The sequence below is a fragment of the Propithecus coquereli genome, unplaced genomic scaffold, assembly GCF_000956105.1.
Source record: "Propithecus coquereli isolate 6110/MARCELLA unplaced genomic scaffold, Pcoq_1.0 Scaffold180, whole genome shotgun sequence".
Lineage (NCBI taxonomy): Eukaryota > Metazoa > Chordata > Mammalia > Primates > Indriidae > Propithecus > Propithecus coquereli.
The window spans coordinates 2519484-2541867 of record NW_012142746.1 but is presented as its reverse complement, the minus strand read 5'-3'; the positions used below and the strand labels follow the sequence as shown (position 1 = coordinate 2541867).

General features: G+C 36.6%; 1 protein-coding gene across 4 annotated transcripts in view; it reads left to right on the top strand.

Annotated features, from left to right (window-relative positions):
* The first annotated feature begins 2324 nt into the window (after positions 1–2324).
* Positions 2325–22384, top strand: part of CYLD (cylindromatosis (turban tumor syndrome)) — a 60291-nt gene continuing 40231 nt past the window's right edge. Inside the window, exons 1-5 of one of the 4 annotated variants that reach the window (XM_012642619.1) lie at positions 2325–2422; positions 2955–3034; positions 8807–9436; positions 10618–10920; positions 13203–13308. In XM_012642619.1, coding sequence (XP_012498073.1) covers positions 8933–9436; positions 10618–10920; positions 13203–13308 — 913 coding nt within the window. In that variant the 5' untranslated portion in view covers positions 2325–2422; positions 2955–3034; positions 8807–8932. Of the gene's footprint in view, positions 2423–2954; positions 3035–8779; positions 9437–10617; positions 10921–13202; positions 13309–22384 lie in introns of those variants that run through there. The other 3 variants (XM_012642620.1, XM_012642621.1, XM_012642622.1) reach the window with 3 other exon arrangements.

The window sequence follows — 22384 nt, the reverse complement described above, 5'->3', positions numbered from 1 at the left end:
GTGGGGGTGGGGATTGACAGAGGCACTCTGTGGGGGCTGGAGCCATCAGCAAAGACCCCTGGATGAGGCTGGACTTTGGCTGGGCCCTACACAGAGGGAGGATTTGGAAGGCAGAGAGGGTGGGCATTTCAGTTGAAGGATCCATTTAAACAGAGGTGAAAGGAACCCTGGCTTGGAATCAGGAAAATCAGGATCTCAGCCCATCTCCTGGGTGACAAGGGGCAAATTATTTTCCTTCTCTGGACCTTAATCTCTCATCTGTAAGATGAGAGGCTGGTTTATCAAGGACTGCAAGTAATAGCACCATGACACAATTTCCCCATCTCATACCCGGGCAGACATCTGTCTTCCCTGTGAGCCTGAATACAGCTTCCGAATTATCTTTAACACAATGTTCGAGGCAGCCATTACCAATTGACAGGAGATGGCAACTGAAATAAATTCCATTTGTCAGGCTTGGCTTGGATGAAGATCTCTTAGATGAAATCAGGCCCTGACACTGTCTGATTCAGTGAACGTGTGACAGGAGGACAGAGGGAGGTATCTGACCACTGTTGGTGGAGAAGAAAGCCCTACTGAAGCAGAGAGCTCAGCAACACCAAACATCATTATCAGAAAGGACATGAAATGTTCCAGTCCAGGAGTGGCAAACTCAAACGCCTTCAGGGGCCAGTAGATAATGTAATGCAAATGAGAGAAGTCGTCTAGGGGCTTAAAATAGGGAATGGTGGGGAGTGTGGCAAAACGGAGAAAGTAGGAGTCTTTGCCTTGTCTAAAAGGCTTAAAAATCTCTCTGCCACTCTGCTTTCTTTTCTCCTTCCTCCTCCTCACTGTATGGGTCAAGCAAAAACAGTTTTCAGGCTGAAATTTTCTCACAGAGAGCCAGACTGTGACCTCTGAGTCCTGCTAGCTTTATTGGAGAATCTTGACCTGGAGGGCAATGGTGTACCGTAAGGCCACAATGCAAGCCAAGCCTGTTGATTCCCATCTGATTGCTTCCTACTGCAATGTGGTCATACAGCCTGGGAACAGGATAAGAATGGACTAAAGGAAGGACAGGAGTGGATTGTGGCTTAGGTTTTCAAAAGATGTCCATTTCATTTCGGGTGATTATGGCAAGGAAGAGGGGTGGCCGGTTTATCACTACTGCTACTCATGTGGCTGCTTTTACGTATTCACTGATTTAAATTCCCAGATCTTCAGAAACATGTCACTTTCCACTGGGGAAAGTTGTGTCATGATTAAACACACACACACACACACACACACACACACACACACACACCTCCTCCTTTCTCAGTATTAATCACTTTCTCCCATAATTAGTACTTAAAATGTCAAAGGAGAAGGAATTAATTAACAGGAGTATCCAGTGCAGCAAGGCTCTGGGACTGATTATAAAAAGCACTTTCTTAAATATTTTGAGCACTTTTGGGAATCAGAAGCCTCCCTTCTAATTGCAAGATCCTTAAGTACACCCCAAGTCCTGGCTGGTGGCCAGCGGTGCCGGGCTGAGTGAGGCGGCGTGTGGAAATCCCTTCTTCACCACTCTTAGGAGGCCTCCTTCCGAACTGGGACAGGTGGCAACAGGTTCAGAAACCAGGCTGAATGTGAGGGGGAGAAAGATGTAACCGTTATTGAGCTTCTGTTGCATGTCAGAAAGTTTAATAGGCTATTCCAGTCCTGTCAGACAAGTGACAACTATTATCTCCATTTCACAGATGAGGAAATTGAGGCGCAGGGTGGTTGTGACTTCCCCAGATCACGCGAATCAAAGCACAAAAGATTCAAACTTAGGTCTGATTCTAAAATTTTGCTCTTTCATGGAATCCTGGAATCCTATTCTCAGCTTTCTTCTGGACTGCTCCCCAACCCAGACCCAAACCTTGGAGTCTACAGTTTTGACAGCTAAGGCAAGAGCCCAGACCCGGGCATGGGAGGTGGAGCTGGGAGAAACACATCGCCCCACCCCGGCGCCAGTATCAGCCAATGGTGACGCAGTACCCGCAGTCTTTCGCCCAATCAGCTTGAGCTCCCCGCCCCCATCCCGTTGTTGTCCGTCCCTCCTCTCTGCTTTCCCTTTGGCTCCACCGAGCTTGACAGAGCGGAAAGTCCCTTCAGCCGGCTCCGGGCCGGCAGCCATTGGAGGAAGGTCTGTCACAGGAAGGCCCAATCAGGGCGCGCCCAGGAACGCAGCTCGGGATGCTATTGGTTAGCACGGTTGTTGCCCTCCGCCCCCGCTCCCTCCCTCTCCTCTGGGCTGTTCGGAGGCGGGGCAGGTGGGGGCGGGCCCAGGTAGCAGGTTCGGCTGCGCGGGGGCCGCGCGTCCGAGGTAAATACTAGGGCGGTGGGTGTGGGGCAACCGGCCGGCCCAGGACCGGGACTAGGGAGGCAAGGGCAGGGCGACGCCCCGCCGCCTGAGGTGAGTGAGCGAGCGGGCGGCGAGCTGCGGGCGGCCGGGTCCCCTCGAGCGCCCCTCCCCGGCCTCAGGGCGCCTCGAGCCGCCGCGGCGACCGTCGGGCCCTCGGCGCTGGCCCGTTAGTTGTCCCGGCCCGAGCCGGCCAGGCCCGCGGTGTGCTGAGCCCGCTGACGTCAGCCTGGGCTTCCCCACCCCCGGGCTTCCCTACCCCCCTGAGCCTTCCCGGGAGGGCTCCCGAGTCCTGGGAGACAGATCGCCGCCGTCGGGATCTCGGAGAAGAGAGGGCTTGGGGTGGGAGCAGCGCGGGACGCAGTCTCCCTCTTCGGTCCTCCATTTACAGTTGGGGAAACTGAGGCACGGGCCACTGGTTGGCTCCCGACGCCCCCAGTTGGCATCGAGAGCCCCGGTTGTCATACCTCAGGTCTGTGCCGTGGGGTGTATGGATCGTTCGGTTTTGGGGTGTTTGTGGCTCTCTTCCAGGAACAGCAGTCGGGGTTCTGGCCTCGTTAATGGCGTGTTCTGCTTTTTCTTTCAGTTTCTCTCTTTCCAGGGTGAAGATGGTTTTACACAACGATCTGGAGTTCTTTAGTTGAAAGGTGCGCCCTGTTGAGACAGGTATTCTTTCTTTTTGTTTTTCCTTCATATTAACCATCAGTGGGGAAATCACGAAATCTTGAAGGAAGATAGTGTTCTTGAGTTTGGCGCACAGCTGGCTCGGCTGCCCGCTTATTCATGTACTTGGCATCTTTTCTATTCCACCCCTTGGCATTTGCATGTTTTAGGGTGGTTGTCATCTTCCAGCCACCAAGCCTGCGCAGGCTTCCAACTCCCCTCCCCCCCAGTCCCTGCCACCTTCCTCTCCCCAGTTTTCCCTGGAAAGTTACATCCTTACCTCAGCTAAGGAGCATTCCTACCTTGCTTTTGAATTCGGGCTAATTGGGATCTTAATAAGATTGTTCATTTTGCAATCATTGGCTCCCAGAGAAAACCCAGGCCTGGAAAGGGTGTTCATTAAGTGTTGGCTTTGTACACACCCCCTCACGCCCTAAGTAGATTGAATGGCCCTAAGGATTTAGCCTGCCATTTCCCACTGGGTAGTGGGTGGATTTGAACTAGAATAGTATTAGGAGAAAATGATTTGCTGGAAATTCTTATTGAAGTTCATGTACTTTGAATGATGATAACACCCAGAACATCCTCTAATGTTCTGCTGCAAAATTTTATGGTATTCTTGCAAAGAAGCCTTCCTTTGGGTAGTAACTTTTGTGAGGAGCTGATAAGGCCGAGGCATTTGTTATATAAAACAACAACAAACATGAAACAGTAACGATTTCTGTAGTCTGGCATGCCTAAACTGTGGTTTTTGTTTGATTTAAGAAAGTCTTTAACACAAGAAGAGTGAAAGTAATTATCCTGTTCATCAAACTGTTAGTATTTTGTTTCTGATTTTCACACTATTATCTTCAATTTATTGTTTTGTTTTGTTTTTTTTACGGTGGTTATGCAGAATTTATAAGCATCATACATGGTGGTGAGGTGCTAGGAAGCTAGTCTCAAATGAACCTCAAAACAACTTGGTTTTGTAGTTGTAAAATTTTCCTTTCTTCTTATATGTATAACAATGAAGTGGTGTAAAAATTGACTGTGACTTCCTTTATCCAGAGAATTAGTGAAGTTTTAGGCAAAAATCATTAAATACTCCCAACTCATGAGTCTTTTTTTTCTCTTTCTCTCTCCCTCTTTTTTAACCTGGAAGAAGCTTTTAATCACTTAGGGTGAGGAAATGGGATTTTGGCTTTCACTGTCATCATCCGAGTCCTTCATTCATTTCTCATATGTTGAAGGCCCCCCTTATGTCAGGCACTGGTTTGGACACTGGGGATATAAAGGTGAAGGCCTTGGGGAGTTCACGGTTTGGAAGTGGAGGGGCTAGGTTTAACCCCAGTGACAGCAGTACTCTTTGTTCTGGCTTGCACATGTAGATGTGGGAGCCAGACTTCGTTTTTTAACCTTATAAATCCCACTTGTTTTAGGGACTGTGTACTTGTGTCACAAGTTAATCTAGGAGGAAAATTAGAAGTGACTCAGTTTCTTTTCTGGTCATGGAATCTCTGTATTCTTATTATTTAGCTGTTTAGAAATACAACAACTTTTTCTTTTAGTGAGAGATACTCTTTCTTAAAATGGTAATCATTCTAGCTATCTAGAAGCTTTTGGAAAAAGGCCCCTGTGTCTTCTTTCTTTGGTGTTTGTGCTGACCTTCCTACCTTTTTGCCGTTCATAGTTAGGGGCAGAACTTAGTATTGTAATTTTTACCCTGATTTAGATAGCCTCCTGTGATTTTTAGAAGAAGCAGGGTATCTTAGCACATGCAAAAAGTTCTTGAATTAGATCTTTGTGAGATTCTTATGAACAGTATAACCTGATAACCTGAGAATCAAAATGACATTGTATCTTCTGGATAAGTTAACCATTGTCAATTTTCTGTAGCTACTGATGTTCACTTGTACTATATGTTGACTTTTAGAATGTGGTAATTCTGCTCTTTAATATTTTCATGTAACTTATTTCTTGATCATCTTCTTCCCATTGCATCCATGGAAAATTGATGAGGGTGCCTTCCAACCCTTATCTTGGTTTAATGACTTTGTCTTAACACAATTGAATTCCCCTTTCCTCAGAATCCAGACCATCAATAAGCTCAGATAACCAGATATATTTTCATCTCTATGTCAAACTGTTCCCTGATCTTTAGTGTCCTCAAAAGAAACACCTTCAGTGTCCCTGAACTGTTCCCTCATCTTTAGTGTCCTCAAAAGAAAGGGCTTGCATTCCACATGGTTTTAGGGTTAAATATATTATTGTGCTTTAACTCTTTGGTAATCTTCATTCAGTACTTATTATCATGATATTCATAATCTGTCAGTTATCCAGCCTGAAGATAGTATTTAGATGAGTCATTTGTGATATATTCACCCTCAAAGTGATTCCACCTGCAATGTAGTAAGAAAATACAAATGAAAATTTCTCCCTTCACACTGACCTCCCACTTGCCCTGCTGTGATTTTGAATTTGGCTATGCTTCCCTTTCCTTGTGTTGTCTTACGGCTCCTGTGGCCTTTGTTAAAGGCAGAAGCAGAGTGAACGTGGGATGATTTGTCTTAAATTGTCTGTATTTTTCGGTGTTGAACACTGTACTGAGAACATAAAAATACCAAACCAACAAGCCAATTTTCCTGGTTGATAAAGAGCTCATTTACAACGTGATTTAAATTTTTCCCTCTCATTGTCTTGAGTCAGTTTTTAATGGTTAGGGTACTTGAGATGTTAACTATTGCGCATATCCCAGTGAAAGAAGAATGTTGTCATTATGTCATTTCTATAGTGGGGGGAAATATGTGTTATCGTGTTTCTGTTGTAATACTGGTATTTTGAGAATATTAATGATCATTAAATTTATCATCTAGTATATTTCTAGACTAGAGCCATAAACTTACTCAATTTTCTCTATCAGTTGCAATGAAAACAATTAATTTTTAATATGATCATTTCAAACCTATTCTTAATGTATTCTTTCTAAAAGAGAAAAGGCCACATCCTTTTTATTTTGGATAATGCTTTTTAAATATTTTATAACTTTTGCTTTGGCTGTTGTAGTTGTCTAACATGACCCTTCCTGTTACTGAGTCTAAGCTCATTCTCACTGTGCTGATGCAAGTTAGAAAAAAAAGTTGCCGCTCCTTGTGTTCACTTTAAAATATGATACTTGGAATCTACTGTTGGTTGCCCTCAACTTCTTAATAAACCAACTAGTTACATCAATTTTTACTGTGGACTATCTCCCTTAAATGATTTTCAAAAAGCCATTTTGTAATCACATTCATTTAAAATATCATGTCCTAATGCATTACATATAGTAATTGAGTTTTGTCTGGATAATATTTTACTAGCACTAATGGTTTTTATTTTAAATTGTGACATGAATTGTTAAGCTGGAGAACCAATAGAATAGGACTTGTTAGTATATACATAACTGTTAAGATTCAAGTAAGTTTCTGGTTTTAATATTTGAAGATATCATTTTTAGGAATTTTAAAAAAGAATTTCTTATCAAAATAGAATTGCTTTACCTTTTTAACAAAAATTTTGGCCGAAAAAAAAATTAAATACATTTTTAAAAGAACCAAAACAACAGCTCACTTTTCTGGAAGTTGCCTTTTGACTATCTCAACTGTTTGGGAGTGACCAAACTAATATCTATTCAATAAAGCCTATGTGTACTTTATTCCTAAAGACCCTTTCAAAATTAATGTATTTTGTATATTTGTTATTGTTGCTTTGTTTGTTTTTTCAAACACCCAAACATATTTCACCATCTGGCTTCTCAGAACTGATTAGAAACAGTAAGTTGGAAAGCAACAAGACTGTAAAAGGAGTCAAATGCATAGTGCAGGAAACCACAGCAAATGGCTGACTGCAAGGAGAAACTATAGATGCTGACCTATGGAAAGCAGACATAGGTGCTCAGGATGCATACTGTAAAGTCTTTTCGCAATGCAATAAAAAGCCTTGCGTATTGAGAGCCACACATAATAACTTATATTAATAATGGTAATTCAGTGATCCAGAAAAAAAATAAAGCCATTTCCTTGTTGCAAGTGTTGACATTTTAAAAGTATTTTAGTCAAAAATAACATTTCATGTTGGTACTTTAAAGGAATAGAGCCAAATTGAGGGGTTGGGTAGCCCTTATAAGGGGTTTTATTTATGTGGGGCCAAGATAGAGGTTTCCACAGGTGTCTTATGTAAGTGGCAAATATAAATTGATCCCATTCCTGTTGAAGTAGACAGTGCCCTCAAGTGGAATTAAAACAAATACATTACCAAAAGGGGAAAAAAAAGATAACTACCTCATGCTACCTTTGCCTTTGCCATTACTAAATGTTGCAGATATTTCAATAATGTTGGTTTGAAGGGGTGCCAAACTCTTGGCCTGTCTTGAGTAACCCACATGTCTCATTTTGGCTTGTAGAGGGATAGACATTTAAAAAACTTTACCATTATGGACAATGTTTTCTAAAAAGAATGTTGCTTTGTGTATAGATTTGCCAGATTGTTTCATGATTAAGTTAAACGATTAAACTTAAAATTTGGTTCTTTAGTTTTAGGGGTTTTTATATTTTAATCGCAAGAATCAAATAGACAAATATGATAGTGCTATCAGTTGCAGCCATTACCCAGAATCATGGAAATGGATACCTCTGTCTCAAAGAAGGATGAAATAAGTACTGTATTTAGAAACCAAATAGCCACATTCTTGTGACTATTTGACATAGGAGCTATTGTTTTCAGCAAAATAATTAATTAAAATAAGAAAGTAAAGTCTCAATTTGAATTAATGAAAGTGTAGTGTTTAACCATCGTGTAAGTAGAGTTGAGAATGAAGCTACTTAATTATGAAAGATTATTATTATTGTAAAAATTTTAAATGAAAATTTGAAGCTGAAAAAGAAATCATAACAATAAGTCATCTTTTGTCTATTCCTTCCTCATAGTTAAAACTGAGGTGTAAAAACACTTTCTATTCGATACTATAATGCAATTATATCTCCTTGTTACATAGTCCTAGTTTTGATGTTACAAAATTGGTTTTTAAAACATCTTTAATCGTATTATATTTGTGATTGTGAGAAATGAAATGATAGCTGTGATTAATATGATTAATATTTGTGCATCTAAGGACAAAATGTACAGGATTAAGGAAATGAAATTGAGTCAGAGGTAGAATGTTCCATCCATTGATGTTTTAATTCCATCAAAATATAGCATATAGATGAATTATGGTTAAAGTTTCAGAATGTAATTTTATGATAAATTTATTGATAAGAGATGTTCAACATCATATGATGGGTCACTTTTTACTTAAACTATGTGGTTAGAAACGATAGCTTTTAGATAAACTATAAGGTTTTTGTGTATTTTGCTCAAATAGAGCAGCTTAGCCATTTAAGTTAGACAGGATGCATTAAGAATGCTACTTTTCAAAGTTTAAAAATGTCGGAGTATGTATATAAGGGTAATCTTTAAAATTTTTACTAGAATCTGATTTTATAAATTTCAGTGTCTTGGAAACATTCTTGTACTGTCTTTGAAGTTACTTTACAATATGATTTCCTTAATTATGCACAGTTATAGTAGATAAAAGTAATATACTGTATGTCTTTTAGCCCTTTTAGATATTTTTGGGATTATTTCTATTGTGTGTGTTTTTATGGGTTAAATGAGATTTTTTAAAGTCTTTAACCTTAATTTTAGGTCATGTAGAATGAAGTCTAAAGTTTATTTTTGCTTGTTCACCAGGCATTTTGATTTGCTGTCTTTTTACAGCATGGACACCAAATTGCTAAAAACATGCTTTGGGGAACTGCCAGTGAATTTATCTTTTGCGGTTTTACGACAAACTTATCAGTAGTTCCCTTTTTTTTGAATTAATATTTTGAAGTTAATATCACAATGAGTTCAGGCTTATGGAGCCAAGAAAAAGTTACTTCGCCCTACTGGGAAGAGCGGATTTTTTATTTGCTTCTTCAAGAATGCAGCGTTACAGACAAACAAACGCAAAAGCTCCTTAAAGTACCAAAGGGGAGTATAGGACAGTATATCCAAGATCGTTCTGTGGGGCATTCGAGGATTCCTTCTACAAAAGGCAAGAAAAATCAGATTGGATTAAAAATTCTAGAGCAACCTCATGCGGTTCTCTTTGTTGATGAAAAGGATGTTGTAGAAATAAATGAAAAATTCACAGAGTTACTTTTGGCAATTACCAATTGTGAGGAGAGGTTCAGTCTGTTTAAAAACAGAAACAGACTCAGTAAAGGCCTCCAGATAGACGTGGGCTGCCCTGTGAAAGTACAGCTGAGATCTGGGGAAGAGAAATTTCCCGGAGTTGTGCGCTTCAGAGGACCCTTATTAGCAGAGAGGACGGTGTCGGGAATATTCTTTGGAGTAGAATTGCTGGTAAGTTTGATAAACCATTTAGCGGGCTGTGTCTGTGTTTGTGTGTGTCTGTGTATGTTTGTATGCACATACGTATTTTTCCCCTGTAAGTACAAAATAAGTTTTCCCAGAAGACTTCTATAACTTTCAATGTTCATAATCCTTAGGATTTACTTTTTAATATTGAATCGAGATGATGTAAAGATGATGCTTGAAACTTTTAAAAAACTACATGCTGTAGCAGGAGCATACAAGTAGACCGCATGGTTATTGCAGACTTTTATATCTTAGAAATTTTAACATTGCCTTATTAAAAATAAACTCTTATCAGTTGTAAATAGTTACATCAAAAGTTGTTAATTATCTGTGACATTATCATCTATAGGTTTCTCAGTTCTTAATGTGTGCTAGTAAGTAATGACAATTGGGATATAAGATTTTTTAAAATAAGTTACAGCAATTTAAACTTGATTATAGTTGTCTCGGATAGTATCTGTGAAAATCATCTGGAATTTATTTCTACTGGAAAGAAACCCAAGAAGTCTGTGATAAATTTCCAAACTTAATATTCATTCTCAAGAACTTAAATGTCAATTACATTTTGACATTCTTGCAAATAGAATTGCATGTCTCTTTTGCTTCTTGATTTAATTTTTTCAAGCAGGGATTGTAAACAATTAGGAATTTGAATCCCAGTTAAGCCTTTTACTAGCTGGGTTGTGAGGTTACTTAATCAAGCTATTTAACTTCTCTAAATCTGCTTCCTCCTCTGTGAAATATGGTGTTCATAGTACACAACTTGTAGTGTTTTTGTGGTGCATTGAGAGAGGATTTAGCACAGTGGCTGGCATATATGTACTCAATAAATGCAGCTAACATTACTGTTCTTTTAAAGTAAAATTTTCTTTTTATGACAGAATTAATGTGAGAATCACAATGTAGAATCCAGCCCAGCTTTCTCATAATAGAATTATGATTTGAAATTATCAGGTAATTTTATTTCAGCATCAGATATACCTTCTTCCTTATTTTTTAAATATCCTAAATCAACAGCAACTACTGATAATTATATTTCTTGTTATATGTGTCCTTTAGAATTTTTCCAGAGTGATTTTCTTGAAATTCCCAGAGTGGATCCTCTTTCCCGTGGGTCATCTTTCTATATCTATCTATTTTTTTTCTCTCTCTCTGTTAAAAACTAGGAAGAAGGTCGTGGCCAAGGTTTCACTGATGGGGTCTATCAAGGGAAACAGCTTTTTCAGTGTGATGAAGACTGTGGAGTGTTTGTTGCATTGGACAAGCTAGAAATCATAGAAGATGATGACACTGGATTGGAAAGTGATTATGCAGGCCCAGTGGACACGATGCAGGTTGAACTTCCCCCTTTGGAAATAAACTCCAGAGTTTCTTTGAAGGTTGGAGAAACAATAGAATCTGGAACAGTTATATTCTGTGATGTTTTGCCAGGAAAAGAAAGCTTAGGATATTTTGTTGGTGTGGACATGGTAAGAAAATTTTGGATTAAATATCTTTATGAATATATGTATTAGTTTTATGACCAATTTAGTTACAAATTGAACACTTTGAATATTTAAAATGGACTAATTTGGAGTACTTTAAAGAACATGTTCTAATTTATTATTGGTAAAGGAACATTGAAATAGGACAGGAGTCTAGATATAGAATTACTCTTTTTCCAGTTCGAATAAACTAGAATAATGTTCTCAGTCTTTAAATTTGCCTTATTATAGCTGACCAGTAGACAAAACAAATAAGAACCCTCCAAATATATTATGCGATATCTTATTTTTCTTTATTTTGAAAGGGTTTTTTTTGTTAATCTGTTTTTCTTTTTGTAATATTTTACAAAATTGTATTTGCTGATGTGATTTAAATGAGTAGTGTAAAAACCATTTACAGAAAATGCCTGTGTAAAGAAAAGCCACATTGCTTTTGAGGAACAGACAATTGGGGTATTCTCATAGGATATCACTCATTTAAAAAACCTTTATTGTGGTAAAATATATGTAACATAAAATTTACCATTTTAACCGTTTTTAAATATACAGTTCAGTAGTATTAAGTATATTCATGTTGTACCATCACCACTATCCATCTCCAGAACTTTTTCATTATCCCAAACTGAAACTCTGTACCTAGCAAACAATCACTGCCCACTCTCCCCAACCCCTGTTAATCACACTTTCAACTTCCTGTCTCTCTGAATTTGCCTATTCTATATTCCTCATATAGTGGAATCATACAATATTTGTCCTTTGGTTTGTGTCACTCATTTTTTATGTAACCTTATACTTGTAATAATGGGTACAGTCCAATATGGCAAGTTGAGTTATACCTGTGGCATTAAGGGAATGAGAAGAAAAAGGCTAAGAACATTTTTATTATAGATTGAAAATATGGACAAGAATTTGTTAGATATAAAGAAGGAAATTCATACACAATTATTGAACACTAGGACACAAAATTACTGAATGAGTTAGGAGAGGATGTGAGTAATAGTCATTTGTATTCACGATGAAGATGTTTTTAGTTGTCATTTTTACCTATTCAGGTTTGCCTCTTGGTTGGTAGGGTATGAATGTTCTAGCATAAGTTTCTGTTACCCTGTGCTTAGAAACTCTGTTAATAGGAAATTCTATCTGATACTCGTTAGTTACTAAACAAGCCTTCATTGAACTCATATTATGTGAAAAGTTTGGGCCAGAGTAAAACTTGGGTCCCTCAAGATAGCTAACCATAAAGCACCCCTTTTAACCAATATTCTTTAAATGTTAATTCACTCTTTGGAGGAGAAGTTGTGGCCTGGGTAGAGCCACTGGTTGTTGGAGATTGTCTCCCTTTGCTTTAGGTTATTTGGCTCGGCCCCAAACGTGGCAAAAGCTGTTTCGGCCTTACCCATTTCAGAGGGTGGTCTAGGGGTCATCTTGTTTACCTGGGTCAAGCTGCCAAGAGGTTTGCCCTGTGGCCTCTTTCCCTCCTCTGCCCATCCGCCAGTTGTTTTGTGCAAGCATTCGTTCCAAACACTTTTAGTATGCCCCTTGAGAGGAAAGTTCTAACAAATACATTTTTCTCCATCTCCTTCTATTTCCCGGGACATTTTAGCATACCATAATACATTGGTGCTCAGGGCAGTTGCTTGACTGGCCCATCTATTAATCTAGCTCCATGAACAGCACCGTACTAATTGTTGCTACATTGGAATATAAAATAATTAAATAGAAACATCTCCACTTTGGAGGAAATTCTTGCATACCCATAAAATAAGAAAAGAGCAATTAAAAAGCAGACTTTCTATGTACAGAAAGGCCTACAGAAGTTTAAATTGACTAAGTGCTCGGGGAATAAGAAGGAGTGATCAGAGCAAGGTAGGGCTAATTAGAGGCAGGTTTCTGGGTGAAATAATGTATTATTAATAAACCTTCCTATGCAAAATGATGTCTCTTTAAACCTCATATGGGTGTTATTACATAGACTAGTATTTATTGTCTGGTAAAGTATGAAGAACACTTGATTCCTTGCTCATTTGTGGGTTACTGTAACTTGGTTATTCTTGGATCTCATTTTTCCAAAAACAAATGAACAAAAAAACAAAGCCTTATTACTATGACAATTATTCCTAATATTTTCTTTCTTTCTTTTAGGCAAACTAGTTAAAATTTTTCAGTGTAAAACATTTTGGAGGATTCTCTTATGGAAAATACAGACTTTCATATTTACATTTTATTAGGGGGGAGTTTTAAAGTTTATTCTGTTATTTAATTTCTAGGATAACCCTATTGGCAACTGGGATGGAAAATTTGATGGAGTACAGCTTTGTAGTTTTGCAAGTGTTGAAAATACAATTCTATTGCATATCAATGATATTATCCCAGGTATGTTTTCTTTATGTTTTATATATGTATAAGGCAGACTTTCTAAGGTGTGTTTTATTATGAAGATGTAAATATACGTTTCAAGATGCATTTTTGGAACTTTTTTATTATGGAATTGTTAAAGAGAATATCATTTCTTACTCCCAAATGAAAACAGTGAAGATTTTTATTTCCAGAGGTATGTGAGTGTAGGGTGGCATTTATACATTATCATTCACTTTTTCATCGTCTATCCATTTAAGGGGGAAAAAAAGCCTTTTCTGATAATTAGAAGGGTCAGAGAATGTAATAACCTTCTACTTGTTTGAGTGAGAGTTTGGTTTAAACTAGAATCCTTCAAGCAGAAACTGGTCATCTAATCTACTGTGGAAATGATTCTTGCTGAATCACCTACTAGATCTTTTCTAGTTTTGAGAAGGTATAATTGATCAGGGGTCATGACTCTAGTCAATTTTACAATCTTTTATTTTGCCTCCAACAAGTAGCACCTAATGGCTGCTGTCAGGTAATTGACAAGTTCCTATTGATAGCAACATCAACAGTTCCATCCCTCTGCTGTTAGTAGAATTCTCAGTCTTAGGCTAGTGCTATAAAGCTAACAGAGGCAATCAGAAGATGGTGATTCTTACTGAGCATTATGTAACTGTCATTAAAATGTCAGAAGGCCTACAGGTAGACTGTAGCCAGGGATGTACCAGGCCTGAATTAGGTGACTTATACTTTTTTACATTCTTGACAAACTTGTAGGTTTTAATGATCCCCATTTTGCTGATTAAAAAACTGGGGTTCAGATAGGACAAAAATTGCCTAAAAGTGAATTCTTATAGAGCCAGAATTCAAATCCAGACTTGATTACAAAGCTGTGCTCTTCTCAGTACCTCCCTACCCCAAATCCTGTATGTATATTTAGGATGTGAAGACCTGCATAGAAAACCGTACTTCTCAGTCTCACATGTATGCTTGGGAATATTGTTTCCATGGAGATATATTTTGTCTCTGGTTCTATAAAAGCTGAATTTTGCTATAGCAATATCACAATTGAATAGGCAAAGTAAATTATTTTTTTGCTTCTAGTATTTTTCCATTATTGCTAAATTCGATATAGAGTTGGTTTTTTTTTTTTTTTCCGTAAGTTTCCCACAGGTTATTTCAGTTCCTCAGTTTCTTTTTTTATAAGAATGAAGGGGCTAACCTAGTGTTCCTTCTAGTCTGCACTGTTTGCCTTTCCTGTTTCCCTGTTGGTGGTGTGGCAAGTAATAAATGCTTGTTTTTAGGAGTTAGGGCATGCTTTCTACTTTTGCTGTTAGCTTTATAGCAAGAGTACATTAATTTAGTTGGAGAGGTATAGGATTCAAACAATAGCTTTATTTCAATTTTGCTTTGTAAAAGTGTGACATATTTTGCTTTTCTTGATTTCTTTAAAAATCAGTTTTTAATTTATTGCAAATTAGATTCCTGCTATTTTTTTGCTTCCTTTTGGAAACAAATGGTTTACATTCAGGGAAAAGTTAACATGTGCTTGATATTTTATTTAGTGATGTTTAATTTATTCTTTTGTGTCTATTTATGGAGATAATACAATTTATCATTTTATGAATTGAAATTCTTTTTATTATTATAATAAATGCTTATTGTTTAAAAAAGTTTTATAAAGGTTATTCCTTAATTCAGATATTATTAAGCCCCTTACTTAGGCTTCTTTCAGATGTTGAGGATATAGTAGGAAGCAAAACCGGTAAAAATTCTTGCCATGTGACGCTTTCATCCTAGTGAGTGGAGAAAGACAGTAAATAAATAAAATATATGGTCAATTAGATGGTGCTAAGATGGAGAATGATAAACAAGGTGAGGGAGGGAGCGCTGGGTTGTGGGATGGGATTTTTCAATTTCATGTAGGGTAGTTCCAGTGAACCTCTCTAATGTGACATTTGAGCTTTTGACTTGAAGGAAGTTTGGAAGTGAGCACATGGATTCCAAGGGAGGGCCCAGGGCCGCAGCCAGCTTGGCCAGTTTGAGCAGTGTCAGGAGTTCACGGTGAGGGAGAGAGTGATAGGAGCAGCAGGAGCTGGAACAGGTAGTGCTAGGTGGGCCCTCGTGTGGATTCTTAGCTTTCACTGTGAGAGAAGCAGGGAGCTACAGGTGGGTTTTGAACAAAGGACAACTTGCCCTAATTTACATTTTAAAACGATCATTCTGGCTGCCTGTTAAGAATAAAGTAGACAGAGGACAGAAACAGAGACCGGGAAGGAGACTGTTGCACTTACCCACGTGAGACACGATGGTGCCTTGGATTGGGGTGGTACGAAGAAGTAGGTGAGAAGTGAACGGATTGAAAGAGCGCTAATAAGATTTGCCGGTGGTTTGGGTGTGGGGTTCGAGTGAGAGAGAGAGAGGAAGCATGGATGGCTTCAGGGTTTGGACTGAGCAACCGGAAGGCTGTAGAGGCCGTTTACTGAGGGGGGAAAGATAACAGGAAGAACATGTGTGTGTTTGGGGGGGAGGAGGATGAGGGAACAGTGGCTGGAAATCAGGATTTTGGTTTCGATCATGTTAAGATTGAGATATCTATTAAACAATTTCATTTGAATGTTTACATTAATGATAAGAATGCTTCTTTAATCCTTAAAAATGGATAATAATAGTGCTGACATTTTTCATATTTAAGAAACTTTATTGTGAAATATATTCACAAAAGAGTGTATAGAAACATATTAATAATAATGAACACTCATGTACCTTAGCATCCAGGTTAAGAAATAGAACATTATAAATACCTTAGAAACCACTTGTGTACCTTTTCTTCATTATAATTGCAATCTCCTCCAAGGGATAAGCGCTATTCTGTTTTTTTTTTCTTTTTTGAGACAGAGTCTCACTCTTTTGCCCGGGCTAGAATGCCGTGGCGTCATCCTAGCTCACAGCAACCTCAAACTCCTGGGCTCAAGTGATCCTTCTGCCTCAGCCTCCCGAGTAGCTGGGACTACAGGCATGCGCCACCATGCCCGGCTAATTTTTTAATTAATTTCTTTCTATTTTTAGTAGAGACGGGGTCTCGCTCTTGCTCAGGCTGGTCTCGAACTCCTGAGCTCAAACAATCCGTCCGCCTCGGCCTCCCAGAGAGCTAGGATTACAGGCGTGAGCCACCGCGCCTGGCCTGTTTTTTTTTTTTTTTTTCGTTAATTATTTCCTTGCTTTTCTTTATAGTTTTATCATATCTCTATGCCTAAATTGTTTAGCCTGTTTTTGAACTTAATATAATTGGAATCATACTGACTTTTTAAATTACTGCATCATTTACTTAAAATGTATTTTGAGATTCTTTTCTGTGGGTGGGGGTATTATTAGTTCATTCACCCTCACTGCTTCATGGTATATTTCACTGAGTGACTATCTCACGATTTAGTGACCCATTCTAATGTTAATGGACATTGGTGTTTTGGGTTATTTCCACCTCCTCTTCAACACTTGGTGCTGATTAAAATTTTTGCCAGTCTTGACAGCTGAGTAATGGTATCTCAAGGTGGTTTTGAAATTTGTAGTTCCCTGACTACAAGTAGGGTTGAGCAGCTTTTCATGTGTTTATGGAACATTGGTGTCTTCTATTAAACACCTGTTTGTATTTTGCCTATTTTTTTTTCTAAGTTGTCTATTGATTCATGAGTTCTCTATTTTTAAAATTTTAATAAAAACTTAAAAAATATTTTATTGTGAAATTTCGAATATACAGATGAGAGAATTTTATGTTGAGCATCCCTATGGGTATCTTCTAGAACCTTTCACTGTAGTCGCTTTGTCATATATCTCTCCATTTCTCTGTTCACTAGTAGTCCGTCTTGTGTTCTGTATGCGTTATGGATTAAGTACACTTCCTCCTAAATACTTCAGCATGCTTGCAGTTACCTAGAGATAAGTATTTAGGGTTTTCTTTTTTCATTTGAGATAAAAGTCATACATGTAATGAAATGTACATCATATTATTTGAGTTGTGACTAATACATATACCCTTGAATTAGAAACCCCTATCAAGTTAAGACAATTTTAATAAGAAATCCATTCCCATATCTCAAGTTAAAATAGAAAAAAGTACAGTAAAATACTTTGTTTCCATTTTTATCGCCTCCACTGCAATTGTCTGCTCACTCCATCCCTTGCTTCCTACTGGTAACAGTTTTTATTAGTTTCTTATATATCTTTGCAGTGTTTGTTTATACAATATAAATATATATTCTTATTTCTCCTTCCCTTTCAGTACAAAAACATATTATATACACTATTCTGCTTTTTGCTTTATGCTCTTAACTTTGTATCTTCGAGCTCTTTGTACATCCCAATAGAGAGGTTCTTGTTTTTTACAGCATGTAATTTTCCATTGTATGGAAAAAAATCCATAATTTATTTAACCAGTTTCCTGTTGATGGATGTTTGGGTTGTTTCTGACCTTTTACCATTTGACACAATGCTGCAATAACTTGTACATATAAGTTTCCCACATGTGCTAGCGTGTCTGTAGGATAGATTCCTAGAAGTGAGGTTGTTTGATGAAAGGGTGCATGCATTCGTATTGTTCTAGATGTTGCTCATTGTCTTCAGTAGTGGATATAACAATTTGTATTCCTACCAGCAGTGTAAAAGGGTAATTTTTCTTACAGCTTTCCCAAGAAAGTATGTTCTTAATTTTTTCCCCCAATCTGGTGAAAAAGTTATTTCGGTACAGTTTTAGTTTTCATTTCTCTGATGAGTGATGTTGAATATCTTTTCATATGATGGGGGGCAGTTTCTGTTTCTATGAGCTGTTCATTCACATCTGTTGTTTATTTTTAAATTGGGTTAGGTTATTGGTCTTTTTTCCTCAACTTTTTCTTCTTTATGTATTAGGGAGGTAAACTCTTTTGTGATGTGAGGTGTAAATGTTACCCACACCTCCACTCCCATTTGTCATTTGTCTTCTTTTTTTATTGTTTGTTTATTTGGTCACCCTCATTTATATTTATTGTGGTAAAATATACATAACAAGATTTACCATTTTAACCATTTTTAAGTGTACAACCGAATGGCATTAAGTACGTTTACAATGTTGTGCAGCCATCACTGCTATTTCCAGACCTTTTTCATCATCCCAAACAGAAACTCTATACTCATTAAGAAATAACTCCCTGTTTCCCCTCCTTGCAGACTGTGGTAACCTCTGTTCTTTATGAATTTGCCTACTCTAGGTATCTCACACTAGTGGAATCATACAGTTTTTGTCCTTTATATCTGGTGTATTTCACTTAGTATAATATATTTTGACTTTGCTTTTGATGTTATTTGCCATGAAAGATTTCTTAAATTATTCAATTGAATTTATCAGTTTTGATTTAATAGCTTCAGGATTTTGAGTCACTCTAAGATTATAAAGGAATTTTCCCCTGTTTTCTTCTATACTCTTGTTGTTTTAGTTTTTATGTATATGTCTTTGATCCACTTTTATTTTGTGTGGTTTATGATGTGAAATATATATCCAATTTAGTTGTACCAATATCATTTACTGAAAAGTCTATCTTTTCTCTACTTTTGAGATGCGACTTTTACCATACTAAATTCCTGTATGTACTTTGGTATGTTTCTGGACTTTTTATTCTGTCTACCCATGCTTCACTATTACATTGTTTTTAAGGATTCTTTATACTATGTTGTAATATTAGTAACACTAGTTCCTTCTCATTACTCTTCCAATTTTCTAATCTTCTAATTGCTCTACATTGTCTTCTAAATAGTTGTTTTCTATTTAAGTGTATTATCCACCCAGATTTGATTTTGTGCAAGATATGAGATAGGGGTATAGGTACCTAATTTGATCAGCCATGCTTGCTGTTTATAAATCACGTTTCCTGATAGGTTGGTATGGATCTTTTACTGGGCTCTATTCTTTCCCTACACTGAGGCCTATCCATAGCTTTAGAAGTCTTGATAGCTGTGAGAATACATTTCCTTTAGTTCTTATCTTAATGAGTGTGTTGGCTATTGTTGGCCCTTGGTCTTCATTATAAGTTTTAACCATCAGCTTCTCAAATATTACAGGAGATTTACAATGTTGTGCAGCCATCACCACTGTCTATTTCCAGACCTTTTTTATCATCCCACACAGAAACTCTATACTTAAGAAATAACTCCCTATTCCTCCCTCCCTCCAGCCTAAAATTACAGGAGGTTTTAGGATTTTGATTGGAATTACAGTTAATCTGTGGAACAATTTGAGGAGAATTGACATTTTTATTAAGACTTCTAATACATGAACATTGTATATCCTTTTATTTATTTAATCTCCTTTTAGTAAAATTTTATAATTTTCTCCATGAAGAGCTTGATTACATTTTGGTACATTATAAAGTAAAATATATTTTCTAATAGTATTTTGCTGATGTGCAGAAATAGAGTTGACTTTTTTTTTTTAAGAAAAACACTTTATTGAGATCTAAGTCACCTATTTTACAATTCACTCGTTTAGAGTGTACAATTTAGTGTATTTTAGTATATTTACAGATACGTGTAATTATCGATATAACATTAGAACGTTTTCATCATCTCAAAAAGAAACCCTGTACGCTTTAGCTATCACTCCCCTAACCCTTCATCCTCATTAGTCCTAAGAAATTGCTAATCTACTTTCTGTCTCTCTGTTTGCCTTTTCTGGACTTGTCATTTAAATGGATTCACATTATATGGGATCTTTTGTGATTGACTTTTTTCACTTAACATAATGTTTTTTCAAGTTTCATCCATGTTGTAGCATGTATCAGTACTACATTTCTTTCTATACTTAAATAATATTCCATTGTATGGATATGCCACATTCTGTTTATTCATCAGCTGATAGACATTTGAGTTGTTTTCACCTTTTGGCTAAAATGAATAAATCTGCTATAAACATTCATGTACAAGTTTTTGTGTAGACATACGCTTTAGTTTCTCTTGGGTGTATATCTAGGAGTGGAATTGCTAGGTAGTCTGATAACTCCACGTTTAATCATTTGTGGAACTGCTAGACTATTTTCCAAAGTGGTTATGCCATTTTACATCCCTGCTAGCAATGTATAGGGGTTTTGATTTCTTCATGTCCTTGTCAACACTTGCTATTATCTGACTTTTTGATTCTAGCCATCTTAGTGGGAGTGAAGTGGTATCTCAATTGACTTTTGTGTGCTGATTTTGTTATAAACATTCTTGTTAAAATCTCGTATTCACAATGGTTTACTTTTTTAGTAATTGGTCATTATTATTTGCAAATAATAATAGTTTTGCCTCTTTTTTCTAATCCTTATATCTCTTATTTTTTAAAAACTGGTTTTTTACTGTCCTAACTAGAACCTCTAAATACAATATTGAATAGAGGTAGTGATAGTAGGTATTTTGGTCTTGTTTCTGATCTTAAAGGGAATGCTTTCAACATTTCACTGTTAAGTATTACATTTATCATATGATCTTATTGTGGTAGCTGTCATTTATCAGGTTAGAGGAAGTTATCTGCTATTTCTAGTTTTCTAAAAGTTTTATCATAAATGTTGAATTTTATCAAACTTTATTTACATAATCCTATGTTTCTTTTCTTTTAATCTGCTAATTTTCTAATAGTAAATCAACCTTGCATTCCTGATATAAATTAACTTCATCATGATTCATACATGGCTTGGAACAGTTTGCTAGTATTTGCATGTTTTTTAAAAAATCTGTGTTCATAAGAGATACTGGCCTATAATTTTTCCGTCTTAGCTGTCTTTATCTGGTTTTGGAATCAGGGTCATGCTTGCCTCATAAAGTGCGTGGGAAAAATTTCTTTTATTTTGTTCTTTGAAAGAGTTTATGCAAGATTAGAATTATTATTCCACAAATATTTTGTAAAGCTTCTGTTTGTGGAAATATTTAACTACTGATTAAATGTCCTTTAATGTTTCTATTTCTTTTTCAGTGCCTTTTGTAAGTTTTTTTTTTATGAATTTATCCATTTAATTTATATTTTCAAAGTTTTTGGCTAACATTGTTCATAAAATACCCTTATTTTCTGTTTACTCTCAGCTGTATCTGAGATTAAACATTATGTTCCTGTTTTCATACAAAATATTAATTATTTGTACCCTCTATATTTTCTTCATCAGTCTTACCAGAAGTTTCTCACTTTCATTTTTTGAAAGAACCAACTTTTGGCTTTCTTAAGCCTTTCTAGATATATTTGTTTCCTATTTCATTAATTTCTGTTTTCTAAATATCTTTTTCCTTTGACTTTTTGGGTGTTCTATTTTTTTCTAACTCCTTAAGTTTAGATGCTTAGCTGATTAATTTTTAGTCTTTTTTCTAATGAAAAGCATCTAAGGCCATAGATTTTCTCTACATACCCACCTAGTTGCATTCCACAATATTTGATATATAGTTATTTTGTTATTATTAAATTTGAAGTATTTTCTAATTTCCTTCATAATTTTTTTGCTTAACTCATGAGCTATTTTAAAACGTGTTTTTAACTTTTTTTGTTCTTATCATCACTAATTTTTTACTTAATTGCAATATGGTCAGAGAATGTGATACCAATCCTTTGAAATTTGTTGCGGCTAGCTTTATGGCCTTGTACAACGTTCAGTTTTCAGGAATTTTCCATGTGAACTTCAAAAGAATGCGTTTTTCCCAATTGTTGCATGCATTGCATGCAAATTTTATATATGTTGCTTAGGTCAAGCTAATTTATTACGCTGTTCAAATTCTATATGTGATTACTGATTTTTTAACTGCCAGATTTGTCGGTTGCTGAATGAGGTATGTTAAAACTTTGCAGTATGGTGGTGGATTTAATCTTAATTTCATAAATGTTTGCTTTAATTTTGAAACTTATTTGTTGCATGCAAGTTTAGATTTATTAGGTACCTAGAATTTGGAATTGTATGTTCCAGGTGATTTGAACTGTTTATCATCATGTAGTGACCATCTTCATCTCCAGTAATTCTTTTTTCCTTAAATTCTGTTTTGTGTGATATGATAGGTTGTTTTTTGGTTAGGATTTTACAGGTATACCTTTTTTTCATCATCTGTGTTTTTTAGGTATGTTTCA